This window comes from Spodoptera frugiperda, chromosome 2 (genome assembly GCF_023101765.2).
Source record: "Spodoptera frugiperda isolate SF20-4 chromosome 2, AGI-APGP_CSIRO_Sfru_2.0, whole genome shotgun sequence".
NCBI lineage: Eukaryota > Metazoa > Arthropoda > Insecta > Lepidoptera > Noctuidae > Spodoptera > Spodoptera frugiperda.
In genome coordinates this window covers 10,351,056-10,367,499 of record NC_064213.1, presented here as the reverse complement: position 1 = coordinate 10,367,499, position 16,444 = coordinate 10,351,056, and the positions used below count along the sequence as shown (strand labels likewise).

General features: G+C 36.5%; 2 protein-coding genes across 2 annotated transcripts in view; one reads left to right on the top strand and one right to left on the bottom strand.

Annotated features, from left to right (window-relative positions):
* LOC118269098 (uncharacterized) overlaps positions 1–812 on the bottom strand; it is a 28,955-nt gene extending 28,143 nt beyond the window's left edge. Inside the window, exon 1 of the mRNA XM_050702596.1 lies at positions 276–812. Coding sequence (XP_050558553.1) covers positions 276–492 — 217 coding nt within the window. The 5' untranslated portion in view covers positions 493–812. The remainder of the gene's footprint in view (positions 1–275) is intronic.
* A 1,468-nt stretch (positions 813–2,280) lies between these two features.
* Positions 2,281–12,921, top strand: LOC118269295 (ankyrin repeat and zinc finger domain-containing protein 1). The gene is made up of 11 exons (XM_035584334.2): positions 2,281–2,579; positions 3,980–4,186; positions 4,830–4,993; positions 5,264–5,542; positions 8,200–8,422; positions 8,713–8,845; positions 9,418–9,742; positions 9,995–10,152; positions 10,645–10,786; positions 11,202–11,354; positions 11,858–12,921. The coding sequence occupies exons 1-11, from the start codon at positions 2,456–2,458 to the stop codon at positions 12,005–12,007; spliced, it is 2,058 nt and encodes a 685-aa protein (XP_035440227.2). The 5' UTR covers positions 2,281–2,455; the 3' UTR covers positions 12,008–12,921.
* The last annotated feature ends 3,523 nt before the right edge of the window (positions 12,922–16,444 follow it).

Sequence of the window (16,444 nt, the reverse complement as noted above, 5' to 3'; positions counted from 1 at the left end):
AAAAGAGCTAATCGTATTTTTATGAAAGAGAAGAAAAACGGAGAAAAATATCTTTATACTACCTACTATTTAATGAGTATGTAATAAGTAGATCTCATTTCCACACTTGTTGTGTGCAATATCAGATGTAGTTGCAGTTCAAGAAGCCGACTAGACGGCTATTAAGCAGCCGACGGCCTGTGGCTACACATGTTTTAAAACACTGACGTACCTATAAAGGTTTATATACTATAGATTGCTTACTTAAGTAAAATTTACAAGTAGGTACTACTTACTTTTGCTGTTATCAACTTGGCACCCAAACTTAATCAGTTTACATTCATTATCAAACAATCTGAGTCTTATTGCATCTTCTTCATACCTAATGCCGCACACTTTAGCGTCCTCCGTCTCATCACATTCCAAATTCTTACACAATTCCTTCTTCTCATCATTGGGAAGTTTTCCATGGACTATGTATAAAGAAATTACTAAGCAATGTAGTGTTTTCATAGCTGTAAGTAACCCTTTAGGTGCATCCGAAGGTTTCTTTAAGTCTTTGACTGCCAATAGAAAACTGTTGAAGGCAAATCCTCCGCTAACGTCGGTCACCGGTGACCATCACGGCGTTGACTGTGTTAAAAAATCTAGGAACCACCGGTTTTAATTTTTGTGAACTCAACCAGCGACAACGGGCCATGACCAGACCACCAGAGATGTGTAACTTGCACGTAATGACACGAGTCTTTGAATGGTTGACTGACAGTTAGCCACTAGTCACCAGCTAGTCACCATCGGAGGTAAAATATTGTGCGTTTCGATGCGAGACGGCTCGTTTAGTTATTATTATACGTTTTTATTGTTTATTGCTGTTGGTTATTTGATTTACGTTTGTGTTTTATTTTATGACTGGCTTCGGTAACTTAAGATGTAGTACACAGTAGTAATAGCGCAGCTCCGGTTCGGCCAGATCTCTCTCCAGTAGGGCTGTTGCCCGATCGAGCCCGAGCTGTGAACATAGTAACAGGTTACCGGGGTTCCGGCTCAAAGCAGGAGAAGGAACGGGGTAGTTTTTAGTCAGTAAGAGTTTAGACAGTCCCTCCCGCCTCACCCAAGGGGAGGAGTCATTGGATGATTTTCAGCGGCTATACGGCATGTCGTGTTTTGCTTTAGAAAAGCTAACAGCTCGCAGTCCGCTCGCTGACAGCCCGTCGTTGGCCTTTTGTATTTAAAGTTATGAATATATTATTATACGACTATAGACTATACTATATTGAATGTTCTTTAAATGACAAGTTAACGTCCTGGGTCCTGGAGCGGTATCGTTACTGTGTACAGTGTCGGATAAAGCCGACGCGGGGCCCGTAACAAATGTGAACATGTGGCCCTTATGTCACATTACCTATTGAAATATTAACGTTTACAAAAAAGCTTTTCGAAAAGTTCTTGAACGATGTAATTTTCATGATACTTTGTAGATTTGTATTGTATCTACCTATATCGATTATTTGTATGATAATTTTTTTGTTCGGTAGGGAATATTTTCTAATTAGTAACGTGGTGAGCATCACATGATGAAATCCCAGGAAAATAAAAAATCGAGGGAAACTCTCAAATTCTAAACAATAAAAATAGTTATTTTTTCTTATTAAATTTACATGTATACCTCCTTTATGGCTTTTTAAGTCGGTTTTTCTTGGTTTGGGCACAGGCGCGGGGCCCGTTGCATTTACTGCCTCCTGCTACATGGCTAATCCGGAACTGACTGTGTGCCATAACCTTTATGCAAATTATTTATAATAGCCTATGTTGCTCAGTAAAGATGCAACTTGCATACCCAAAATATTAGGTAATTGAGTTCCGAAAATCCGATACCTAATTATGGCTATGTGGTTGGGTATGAAAAGCTATTTAACTGAGATATGATATCTTTTTAATTAATTAAAACATTATCTTATTTGTTAATTTGTGGTTTATTCATTAATTTACAACTTACCTTTTAAATCTTCCTTTCGGTCAGCCAGAGACATCTTGTGTTTATTGACGCAGTCCAAAAAAGTCAGATTATTAGTTATAACCAATAGATGTCACTACCATCGTACAAATCACATTATAATTTTATTGGAATTTCCAGCGTATGTAAATAAATTATAATAAAATTGAACCTGAAATTGTGAAATATTATATAAATAAAATATGTACTTTTGAATCTATGGTGGAAGTCATAGCTTCGTTAGTATTCTGTGGCTTCGTGCACAGAATGACAGGACAAGTCTTCTGTCATAATTGTCAAATGTCAAATTAGACAAGTGTCAAAAATATAATTACACTTTTTGTAAGCACAAAACAGCCGGATTTGGGTTTATTGCACAATATTATTTTATAAGTCATTCTACGTTGCGACCACGTTGGGGGTCGACATGTAAACAAGGAACAGTATTCAACTCGTAATATTAGTGACAAAAAATAACCTAGAATGGCGTCTAAATCAGAAAACGTTCGTGCTAGGATTGTAAAGGCTTACGAATTAGATGAAATTGAGAAGTTAATCAAGGATGCGAAAGTCGCTCATGTTATGCTTACTGAGGCACCTCCACTGGGTAAGTCATTTTATAACATAAATACTTTTTAATTGCATGCTAATAAGTGCATAACAAAACTATATTTATGTCAAGGTTCTACCAGTGATATGATTCTAATGGTTAGGTCATTTCATAACATATCATGTGGGGTTGCAACCTGTGACAATATGTTTCACAATTTACTGAAAATACCTAATATTTAATTATTTATTTAATTCTTCATGCACCAAAACATGTATTTAAAATAGACTCAATCCTGTGAAAATCCAAAAAATATGAAAATAATAATATCAAAACAATATTATATTAATTTAACTCTTTGTGGTCAAAACAAATTCATATTCTTGTAATAATTTCACAAGTACATGTCATGTTATTCAATTTTCTTGGTAAATTAATTGGGATTCCCATAAGATTATTGTGGTTGTTTTCCTGTAAAGCTGTGACCCATGGCTTTATAGTCAAAAGTAAACAATACAGCCTAGTTATATCACTCTCCACACTCATAAAATTATAAAATCACTCTGTTGCAACTTGAGAGAAAGAAAAAATTTTTTTTGCTCCATTCCAACCTTACAAGCATACTTACTACTTTATATACACATGACACTCAGACCCGAAACAACAATTTGTGGATCAAACAAAGCGTTGCTCTTTACAAAAATCTAATCTGCTTCATGTTGCACAGCAGCCAGTTGCCCAGCCACCAAACCAATTGTGCAGTCAAAATTCACTTTATAATAATAATCCTTCATGGCATTGTCGGCTACAGCATCATTTTCTTGACTACTGGGTTCAAATTCACTTTTGTTTATAAATATTTTGCCATAGAGTGGATCTGACACACTTTGTAATAGGTATAAAAAATAGAACTGATGATAGAGGTTTTGTTTTCACTGAAATTAGCTTTCATAACTGCGTAAGAAATTGCAATGTTCTTTCAATAGCAATATTTGATTTATTTCACTGCCATGTCATGCACTTCAAACAAACTGCTTTTATCTCCTTATTATCAGATTCATATTATACCTACAATATTATCAGATCAATGTGTAGTCATTTATTTTATGTTAATGAGTAGATTATCCACAGATAAATATTAATATATTATTTGCCATTCCAAAAATTGCATAGTGTTAAAAATCATATTTTGGCAAATAATTTTTTTATTAGGTAAAATAAAACAATTATATTTAAGTTCTGAAATAAATAATAATACATTATGTTATTATAAGTTTTGTGAGACATACTAAAGTTATTTTATGTTAATGTCGTCAGCCACGGAATGCTGCTCATAAATGTGAGCCTCTAGCATTTCTTGAAACTAGTTGAGTTCTTCGTCAAACAGTTATGTGAGAAAGCTGATAACATAAGAATTAATAATACATGACTTGTAATTATGTAATGTTATATTTCAGTGGATGAAGCAAGTGTATTGACTCGCCTCAGTGCTCTCACTCTCCGAAGTTCAGACGGTATTAGTTGTTCCTGTTGTGGTGTTGGTCCGTTCACCACAAGAGCGCAGCAGACTGCGCATTACAAACACCACTGGCATACGCACAATCTAAAGAGGAAGCTGTTTGGCCGGAAACCTATTAGTCTTGGAGAATATACTGCTCGTCAAGGCAAGTGGAAACTTAGTTTTTTGTATACTTAATATGATAGCGATTCGCCATCATCTTACCGTAAGCGATGATGTGGTTGACAATGGAGTAAGCCTGTCTATGAGCAACCTGTTTACTTGGTACTTCTCTACAGACTCTGGAAGATCCAGTTCCATTACTTCCATTGTGCACTTTAATAACCAATCTTAGTTCAAAATTACTTGTTTGATCCATTTTTTTCATAGAAACTTCATACTTACTAGTAAATGACAAGGGTTGGTATCAATACTTTTGGTATCAGATTGAGATTGGGACCGGATGGGGGATCCAAAAGAGTTAATCTAGACTGTTAGTGGATCCGTTAAAAGGTTACTTAATTCATTTTAAAACCTACAAGATTGTATATCTGTTGGGATTAAATTCAAACTGTTTTAGACTAAAAGTGAATAGAAATGTACCTATTTCAATTTTGATAAGAATTTAAAATGTTGCATTTAAATAGTTTTATGTAAAATTCTCTTTTAGTTATTTAATTCTCTTGTTACAAATGAATTTAAACAGCTGGTTAATACTTGTAGCTACTATCGAAATTCCATGAACTAGGTACTAACATAAAACAGTGAAGGTAAATAATTTATTAAATTGTGCCTTTGTTGAATTACAGATGAAAGCTCAAATGTATCAGCTAGTGACTCCGAAGCTGATGACAACCCTGATGCCGCAGCTACCGAGCTGTTTGCGTTAGCCACTCGGCACTGCAAGGCGTTCTACTCTAATCCCAAGGGACAGGTGTTTTGTATCTACCGCTGTTTGCTGCACCATAGGAAGGTAATATCCATGAAGTAAGACATTCAAATAAACTGCAGGTAGTTTGAGGGATATATAAAAATAAAATAAACATCGAACAGTTACAGCACACTATTATTTTGATAGGAATAGTTTAATACACTTATCTACGAAAATTTAAAAATAGGTACCCTTGCAGATAAGTTAGTAATTGAATGTTCACTTCAATACACGTCGATTGGGTGCAGCCCATACAGTACAGATCAAAAGCGTGTGTGCGTAACATTTAATTTTGTCTTATTTATTTTACAGGAAGAGATGTCCCACGACGGCGAGGGTCATTTCTGGGCTCGTCGTCTGAAAGAACTCCTGAGTCCAGGCTTCGGACGCTGGGCAGTACTGATGGTGTCTGGTGGCCACTTCGCCGGCTGCATCTTTACCGGAGGCAGTGACGCGATCCACAAGACTCTTCACTCGTACACCACGCGACGGGGTCAGGGCATGGCTCAGTCAACCAGGGATCAAACGGGGAACGCTCCAAAGTCTGCAGGTGCAAGTCTGAGGAGGTACAACCAAGAGCAATTCCTTGCGGTAAGTGAAATTGTATCATTTTAATGTTTATTTCGAAATAGCGTAAAGTTTTTTGCAAACTCTTTATTAGACATTTGACAACAATCGGCTGTTCCAAGTATGAATTAAAGTCATTCCGTTTATGGTAAGTCTATTAAACATTCAAGAGTTAATAATTAAATTGGAATGTAAATATTTTGTTCAGAATAACCACGGTAAAACTAAAGGAAGCTTTTATTGGGATGGGTTTTCCACAAGGTTGCATTTTAGGTCCAGTGTGGTTTGTGGCTTACAAATTACTGAAATTATTTCACTAACTTGAGTGTTTTTATAACATTGTTTGTGTATATTTTAACAGACTAATCAGATTCCACAGGATTTTATGTTATTGGTATAGATAGGGGGTGTTTTAATATGTATACAGTGTGGTAAGCAGTTTTTATTTAAGAGGCAAATATGTGTACCCATTTATAATACTTGGTATGCTAATATTTTACTCATTGTAAGAAAAAGTATAACTATGATATTTGGAGGCTAAAATGCGTAAGCTTATCGCTATTACCTACTATTTTATAACTTTACCACATATTTGGCATGGAGTGGAAATGTAATGACAAATAATGTGATTGGCTCTAACAGGTACAGTACCCTTAGTACAAGTTCGCTTTACGCTTAAAGTAATCGAAACGAGAGTGCGTTCGGCGTTCTGATTGGTTGGTTAATTTGAGCCAGCGCGCACTCGTTTCGATTACTTTAATCGTAAAGTAAACTCATACTAAGGGTACAGTTTACGTAACAATGTGGCTTGCTTGTGGGTATTGTTAACTAATCCGAAAATACAAATTTATATTGTTGGTTGGGTAACTGTTCAGTTATTGAGCTATAAATTATGTAGCTAGTGGTAAGTCGATAATCCGAAAAAGCTTCGTAACGGTACACAGAATAATATCATCATTCATTCGTATTTCCAACCGCTCATACATTCACTGGAGCAGGCCAACAGACTGCCTCGCACGGCTGGTCCGCTCCTGAGACGCTTCAAGTACAACAAAGAGGAGTTCTTGATGGTAAGTGTTACCATAGCAACGAGCGTAAACGAATGCAGTTAAAAGAAAATGGCGGATGCGTTACTTTATGCTCGCCGAATGCTACCGTCCTGTCCTCATGGATCTCGGAAGTGCACCGTGCATACACATCGTCTGACCAATTGGCTGATCGGGAAGAACATTGTGTTTCAAATAAACTTCGTGACAAAATTTATTATAAAGAAAATTTCCAGAGACCAAATGCACGGTGTATACAGTGTTGCCATAGTGAAATCTATTTTTCTTCTCTATATCATTGGCAAATTATATTTATCAAAATTTTAATGTTATTAGTGCTTTGAAATATATATGGTATAATATTTAGAATTATAAGAAGAGTTAGATTTAACTTCTTTATTTTCTATCACTTGGTCGTATACAACGTATACCTACCAGAACCAGAATGGTATTGCCATATTGTAAGAAATAAATCTACTGAAAAATGTATTACAACAAATTAACCTCCGGTAACCTCACTCACGCATACGCTAGCGTTGTTTCACGTCGGTTTTCTGTGAAACCGTAGTATTACTCCGGTCAAGCCGGCCCATTCGTGCCGAAGCATGACTCTCTCACACTGTTTTATTTTATTAAATACCGTATAGTACTTTAAAAATACTTTCAATATGGTAATATCATTTCTCTTAAAGTATACAGTAAGATATGAAAATTAATGCTTCATGAATGTGAGATAATATTTATCAATATTAGTCATTGTTATATGTATGTTGCCTTGTCGTACTATCGCAGGTCTTAATCTGTCGAAATTACCTACTTCTATGTTCTTCTATGTGATAATAGCAACCACAGCTTATACGAGTCTATTATTTTAGATTGGGCGCCTTCTGTTTTAGGCAAAATTATTGATACATAGTTTTAATTTATATGTGAATATTTAAAACTTAATATAGGAAATAAAAATTGGCATCGCTGCGTCAGTACCTACGATATTGGAAGAAAAACAATTGATTTTGGCTCCCAATCCAAAAATATTTATGTGTACAGCTTACTAATTGTTTAGATATACATCTAATATGTATTTATATATATGCTGCATGAAATAACTATATGTATAAAATTATGTATTTGCACGTTAACATATTGCACGTATGTGTGGTGCACGGTCGTTGCACGTGTGTATAATAATAATAAAAAATAACAAATTAAACGCTGTATCTTTAATGATGGTGTTTTATTTCAGTAGTTACAAATATTTGATGTTCGTATAAGATATTGTTAAATGTTGCATTTGAATGAAAGGACACAATTAATATGGTGTGTTGGTGAAGGATAATAGCAAAAATAAATAAAATAAAGGTTTACTTTTCTGGGCGGTCGTTCAAGTATTACCTAACGCATTATGTTGAAGATTTTTGTTCTCCCCCCTACCCCCTTGTAACGCAATATAAGGTTTTCTGTTCTCCCCCTCCCCACTAAATTTCGTTACGTAATATTTGAACGCGCCCTAGTTCTAAAAATTGTATGTTTTTGGAGAAAAGTAAATCATATCCTACAAATTATTTTGCCTCACGCCATCATTAAGTGTGTCCATACACACAAGAGCTGTTGTTATTATCTCAATTTTTCTTTTAGCACGTCCAAAACATTCTGGTTAGCTGGAATGATGACCTTAAAGGCTGTTCCCTGGTGTTCTACCGGGCTGTGGGGACGATTAACCAGGCTGCCCTCTTCGGAAAACCATCACCTTTGAGGAAAGAGGATCCAAGGGTCAGGCAACTGCCCTTCCCTACTCGGAGACCCTCTTTCAAAGAGGTCAAAAGGGTCTTCCAGACTTTGGCTAGTATTGAAGTTTATGGTGAGTCAGATTTCCAGATAAAGCCTATTACAAATACTCGAGTCGTGTTGAAATAAAATGAAATCAATGGGTTTGTTGTTTCTGTCCCAGAATTTAAATGTCTACATAACACAACACACAACCACTAACCACTTTTTAACATTTTGTCTGCCGGTTTATGAGACATTATAGAAAACACCGTGTCTCGCGTAGATCTGCGTTCAATGGGTTACAATTAGACTAATATTAATTTGCTAGCTTTGCAAATACGAAATTAATGACTATAATCAAATTAACCTTGTAATTCACAGAATCGCTGCAAGATTTCCAAAAAGGGCTGCTGGCTCTCACTGGCGGTAAAATTCCATCGAAAACCAACTCGGACACTAGCGTCAAAAAGGCACAAAAACAACAGGCCAAAACCTTTGACAGAGCTAAATCTAGGTAAAGTATAATTAATTGATTTCCAAAATCTTTTTTCAGTGGTTGGTAGGTACTATGCCCACAACTAGAAAAATACTCTTGACTGCCGGTATATTGTTATAAGACTCTATATTCTTAAGTAGCTTTTTGTAATTATGACTGTCGAATATTAGGTCTCTAGGTACAAATACCTGAGGCAGAAATGCAGAAGATGTTATTGAGAATAGAAAGAAGTAAAACAATATTAAAGAATGCTAGAATATGTCTATGCGTCTCAAAGAGTCCTCAAACCACCACAGGTGGGGCCCAGTAAGACTGATGCCCGAAACGGAGCTGCGGATTACTAGCTGGTTACTAGGGCACCAGCGTGAAGAGCGGGAGTAGCAACAGGGTGGTTTTTAGTTAGTAAGTCTGATACATCCTCTCGCCTTACCCTAGACGGGAGAAGAGATTGGAATCCCCCCACAAAAAAAGCATAGCGGAGTGCTTTAAAGGCCTAGCAGATTTAGCAGTTAACTGAAACAGACTGAAAACATTTGAAAAGTCAGAATGAACATCCATCCATCACCCTAACAACTTATTCTTTATTACAGAGAACGCGCTCCCCGCGAGCTGCCCACCCAAGTGACCTCAAGCGAGGACGAGGGTCCTTGCTACATTGACTCGGAGACTCCGGCCGGTTGGATCAAAACCCTATCAGAACAGAGCAGTAACGGCATCATCACCAATTCTCGGAAGGATCTCCTCAACGACCTCAACGACTGTGTGATCACCAGCTGTGTAGACTCGGAGAGTGAGAAAGAGGTCGTGGAGAAAAAAGAAGAGCCAAGAAGAAAGAAGAAAGGTAACAAGAAACCAGAAGAAAAGACTTTACCTGTGAAGAAGGGACCTCCCAAGATTCCTGCTAATGTTAAGAATGTAAGTTGTGGTTTTAACATAACGTAGTTGATTGATCAGACTCATTTTCTCATTTTAAGTGATTATTTTTACGGCTTTTTCTACTTCTTGTTTAGATATGAAACCTAACTTTATTCTGCAAATTCTATGCCATTGTTGTAAATGGTTACTCACAAATTCTGATTTCACAATTAATATACTTCAGAAATCAATTCTTTTTCACTTTTTTTTTCTTAAACCGTATTTAATTTTCCTATGCACAAAATTTTACAGATGTGGAGATCAATTTTGGACAAAGACAGCACCAGTCTCGATACAATTATTGAAGCGTTCGAGGGTGACATTCAAGCGGCTTGCAACACTCAGGATCCTATTGATGGCAACACTGCCTTGCACAAAGCGGCCATTGCTGCTAAACCAGAGATGGTCACGTAAGTACAGTTTTAGTTTAAATTGGGAGTTGTTAAGCGTAACAATTGATATGTGTGGCAGGATAGAATAAAATAATAATGAATATGTTAGAAATATTTTAGTCTGGAAGTGTGCCAGTCCAGACTGTAATGAGAAGGCATGAAAATCATGTGATATTTATGCAGCACTATCGTTAAATGTTAAATCCTTTTTTATATGCAACATCACGCCTTTTATCCCCGAAGGCAGAGGCAGAGGCAGAGGTGCATATTGCGGCACATAATGCCGCTATCCAATGTACAACCACTATTCACCATTTGTGTTATAAGTCTCATGTCATAGGGGGTGAACCTGTTGAGATATACTGGGCACTATTCCAGACGCCTTGCTACTACTGAGAAATTTTCGAATAACCGAAAAAAGCCCAGTAATAATTTGTAACCGACATTTTAATCTTAAAACAACTTGAAGTTGAGTTAACAAGTTACTCACATTATAATTCCGTGTTCCAGTCAGATCCTCACGGCGGGCGGGGACCCGTGCATCAAGAACCACGAGCTGCAGACTCCGTACGCGGCCACGCCACACGCAGACACCAGGATCGCGTTCCGAATGTTCCAAGCACAACATCCTGATAAATACAACTATTCGAAGGTAACTAATCCTTCATCATTAATATTTTTTTTAAAACCTGGTTCCTAGTATGGATTTCTTCTGTGTCGATTGTGTAATGCTCAAAACCTCTGCGTAAGAAGAGGCTTTTGCTCAGCAGTGTCACTTTATAGGCTGTTGATGTGATGAGAGGGGAAAATCCTCCAATGACTTCTACCGCCTTGGGCAAAGCGAGAGGGAGTGTCAGACTCTTACTGACTAAAAAACCACTCCGTTCCTACAACTGCTTTTGGAGCCGGAGCCCCGGTAAACCCGCTAGGTAGCTCCAGATCAGGCATCAGCCCTACTGGGCCCCATCTGTGGTGGTCCGATGGCTCTTGGTTTAATCAGTGTTTAATACCTGCACATAGTAAATCTCATAAATCACTAAAATAAAATTAAAACATTTATTTTCCAGTCCCAAATCCCTGGTCCAGTTACGCCAGAGCAGTTAGAACAAGAGAAAGAGAGGAAAGCACAACAGAAGAAGGCGAAACGTCAGCGTGAGAAAGAGAGGCAGGCTGACAAGATGAAGGGGAACGCGTTCCTATTGCTTAGTGATGACCAGAAGGTATGTCACGGGATTCATTCAAATTGATCGTCCATTGCCAGCTAAAATAAGTTAGGTCGTATATTTGATCTAGTTTTTTTACATCTTAACTTAGCTGGCATAGTTTGCGGTAGTCGCACATACATATGAATAAAAGATTCAACTATGAGATCTAAACTATACAAACTTATGAAAAGATTTAGCAAAGTTAAGTTATCTTCATCAGCCACAGGGAGTCCACTGGACCTGGGTTTCCCCCAATGAATTCAAGATTAGAATGTATGGCGTATGAATATATGGCGCGGAGGCGCAGCTTTGAGCAGAGTGATACCTAGGCTTCAGAAAATCAATTGGAAACAATAAGCATTGTGTTTCGCCGTATGAATTCTAAAATGCTACTTTCACCCTACTTGCCAAGAGTGGAGTTTGTAGCAAACCCCACTTGTGTAGAGGAGTCCCATAGACATAGCAGTGACCTTTCGCTGATGATAATAAAGTTGTTAAACGTTATCTTTTATCCTCAGAGAAAAGTACCAGTACAAGAACAAAGGTGCTTCCTATGCGGCAGTCAGCTGCCCAAGGTGCCGTTTGAGTACGACGGGTGCAAGTTCTGCCAGATTCCCTGCCTCCACAGCCATCGGAAGATCAGGCCCCTAAACAAGAGTGTTGAATAAATCATATCTTTATTTATACACGGTACAAGTATATTGACTAGACGACAAATAATTTCGGGTATATTTTTAGTTATTCTCGGTTAGTGAAACTGATATTGTTTACGGTTTACATGAAGTTGGATTAAGTGGCTCTGTCTTCTGGTGAGATAAAGCCAAAATCTTAAGTTAGTAAATTATTTATTTTCTAATGAGACCAACATTTGTATTTGTTAAAAATATTGACATTATTCTGTGTAAATTAATTTAAAGTGACGGGTTACTCACGTGAAATATCAGAGATAAGCTCTACTACTAGTTTCAAGTTATAACGGGACTCTTATTTATGAGTTGCGTGCGTAGACGCATTATTCTTCCTGGCCGTGATATAATTCTTCCATTTTCTTCAATCAATGCTAATACCATCCTGTAGCTTACTCCTATCAAAAAATCATGATTGCAGTGCCATAAAGCGCAGTGCTGCCATCTGCGAACAAAATAAATGTTTTCCATGTAGTTTTAGTATTATTCGCTCGCGTCGTCATGGTATTCTATCATCTAAGTCAGCTCCATACCCTGTCTGTATACCAATCATAAAAATCCGTTCAGTAGATTCAACGTGATTGACGGACAAACATCCAAACAAACTTTCACATTTATAATATTATGAGTGTGAAGTGCGTGATTAGCAGATTTGCCTTCAACACTTATCTACCGATGGTAGATTTAAAAAAGACCATGTCGTTCTGTTGTATTACGATTTGACAAGTTTAACTTGCTTTTAGGTACAAGTACCTAATAAATAAATATGTAATACATACCCTGTAATATTGTCGTCTAGTGATTATACAAATAGTCAATATTGTATTTCGGATTATATTTATTGTACATCTTTTTCTTATAAGTGGACAAAATATAATTTTGGTTTTACAATTAAATATTTTGGTTTCTTTTTATTTATTTTTTTAAGTAATTTTGTTTTAACCGAATTTGAGCTTTAAGGTTTTATCATAAAGTTTAATGTTAAAGTATTCAATTTTTGCGTCCATTACTATTCTTGTATTTTGCAATAGAACTCAAATTCGGTTCGAAAATTAAAATTGCTTTTAATTTCTATTCAAAATCTATCGATGATTATATAGATGTCGGTGTAGGCGAAAAATTAATATTATAAAGCCTTACGAATCGGTGTTTTAGAAATTTATATTCTTAAAAAAATTAAAATATACAAAATTAAAATTAGTGATCAAAAAACTCGTTGGTTTTACTGATATAAATGAAATACTAAATGTATTTCGAAGTACAGCGTTAGGTATTAAGAGGCTGTGTTATTAAAATAATTTGTATTATGTAATACCTGTGTATTAAGCGAAATTTGCTCTTATTGACTACTATGGGTATTTTGCAAGTATCTTGTGTTATTGTATGATGGTAACAGAATACGAATTTACGTTACTAAAATAATACCATGAATTATGTCATTGTAAAACAGGTTCTTAAATTCTTAGGTGCGTCATCTTTATCCATATCATTCATCTATCGACGTCTTACCCTATACACGTCGATGCACAGGTACATCATTCAATAAACGGACTGAAATGCCATATCTAGGGATCTAGTGATATTATACCAAAAGCATTTTAAATAATATGTTTAAATTAAATGAGCTGTATGCTATATTTATATTTAATTAGCAAACCCGGCGAACTCCGTTTCGCCACCAATGATTTTGCCTTGAATTTTCTTTACTATAAACCTCACGGAGTCCGAGACCTTTCCAACGGCTGCAAAACCGTGGAAATCGGTTCGTGAGTTCTGAAGTTATAGCTTCAGGAAGGAAAACCACGCACAATTAACGTTTACGCAGATAGTAGTAAGTCAGAAAGTAGAAATGTTTTTAAATATTTGGTTATGCTTCTTTTAGATGAAAACTGTAGTCATTTTCTAGATGTGCCTCGATGTTCGTAAAGTTATCGTCTATAGTGTTTACCTTTGGGTATCTATAGGTAGGTGGGTAATTTATTTTAAGGGATGTTGGAAAAAGTGATAATTGAGACATCATGGATGATGAAAAATAGTTGTAATTAAAAATACAAATTGAATGAGGACCTTAAAACACACTGACCTCCGTACTCAGAGTCATTTAATGATTACTTAACCCAGTCCTTAGTGTTTACTATACATAATCTTTACTAAGGAATAGTTTAAGTTATCATTAAATGTCTCTAAGTGCGGCAATTAGACAGACCTTTTTATTGAGGTAGGGGTGTGCTATTTTAACCGCCTTAGAATAAGATGGAGGTTCTCAGTTTTTGGATAGGAATAACATAGGAAGAGAATTTACTAGGAATGGAAAGGTGCGTTGATAGTGCTTAATTAAAGATGCGTGATGATTGTTACCTATATGGACTAAAACTTAAATTGTTATGTCTTGCTCAGTGAGTTTGGAACATAATTTGACTTTTTACAAAAGTTAATATAAAAATGTTAGGTATAAAGTTATTTTTTTTAAATCAAGTTCAATTTTTCTTTTAAATCTTCTGGTTTCTAAAACTAGGATACAGTTATGTACAATGGTGGACATATACGCCTGACCACTAAGTTAGTGTTTGCTTGCACTAGATCAGATCTGCTCTCTAGCCCCGCCCCGTGACATTGAATTGGCGAATGAAGCGGGATGCTGCTGCCGGCGCAGGTAGCTGAACAACACCAAACACACCACTGACTAAGGGATTACACGTGTTGTGTCACTAAGCTGCGACGTTATCGGTTTTCTATTTAATGAGAAATTTATGGGGTATGGCTTAATGTTTTGTTGGGTTCAAGCAATAGGATTTTAGAACGATCAGGCGGATCTGTCCTCCACTGTACCTTGTAATATTTACAGGTATGTGAAAACAACAAATATTTTCTTATGTTTTAACACGAGTGTTGTATATTTTTATGTATATTGGAGAAAATCATTACACATTTGTATTTATGAATATTTTTATTATCTTCATGGAAGTAAAATTATTAAAATGATGATGATTTCCGACTATTTATTATGTAGATATATGTTGGATAGATGTATACCTAATAGTACCTACCTAGTATATTAAAATGTGTGTGTCATTTTACTATATTTCAATAAATGATTTCGTAAGAATTTTCGTTGTTTATTTCGATAAAATAAACACCTTCAATCATTAATAAGAACTAAATAATTATAGCTAAACTCTTCTGTGGTAAACCTCATTAATTATTGTCATTAATACCAACTTAAATATACACGGAGATACAGTAAGTACCTGACACTAAATATGGCACATTGACTGCACGGTTGGCGCAGTAGTTGGGCAAACGGCTATCAAGTAACGTGTAGCGGGATCCACTGCCGCAGGAAGTAACTTTCTGTATGATCCACAAATTGTTGTTTCGGGTCTGGGTGTCATGTGTATGTGACCTTGTATGTTTATAAATACACCTACGATACAGGAGAAAATCCTAAAGGGGGGCAACGATTTTCTTTAAAAAAAATGTAATTGACTTTTGGAAAGAAACAATATTGAGTAATAATACGCTCTTTTATTTGTACTAAACTTTCTTTTTAATCTTTTTATATTCGAGAAGACTGCGCGTTTAGTTTTAGCGGTTATCATCATGACCACTACCTACTTACTTATATGGAGCGACTTGCCCGACTATCTCCTTTCAAAGGTACAATATTTATTGCCGGGTACTATACCATACGTTGTTGTTTGTAGATATCCAATTGGAAATGGAAGACTAACAACAGATTTGTTACGAGCAATTTGCATTTGGCTGATTGCTATAGCGATTACAAAGCGAATCAATGCATGCCTACTTACCTACATACAAAGGTGTAGCGATCCTAGTTTTCATAGGGCGGCAGAGCGAGATACCTATTACCTAGGTACGCTGTGTTTGTAAAGTCTTTGACTGATAATAGAAAACTGTTGAAGGCAAATCCTCCGCTAACGTCGGTCACCGGTGACCACCACAGCGTTCAATGTGTTAAACGGAGAGATCTGTGATTACTCCGTAATCGGTAATATTTAACAACTTATATTTTAACCTCCGAAGGAAGGGAGAGTGACATTTAAAAAAAGCGTGTTAAAAATCACCCATTTAATTACAAGTTCCAAGTAATACGAGGTGAGCCTATGCTGGACAAAATCTCATACTCCATGTTAAGATAATCTTATAATGATGATTATAAGTGTGGGAGGCCCAAGCTTCGGTACGAGTGGGCCGACTCGTCCGGAGTGATACCACGGTCTCACAGAAAATCAACGTGAAACAACGCTTGTATTGTGTGAATGTGGTTACCGGAGGCCTAATTACCTCTCTTCCCAATCTTCCCGATCCCCCGATTTCCCAACTTAAATTCCCTTCATTTCCCAATCCCCAAAAGGCCGGCAACGCACTTGTAACAGCGTTTCGGGTGTCCATGGGCAG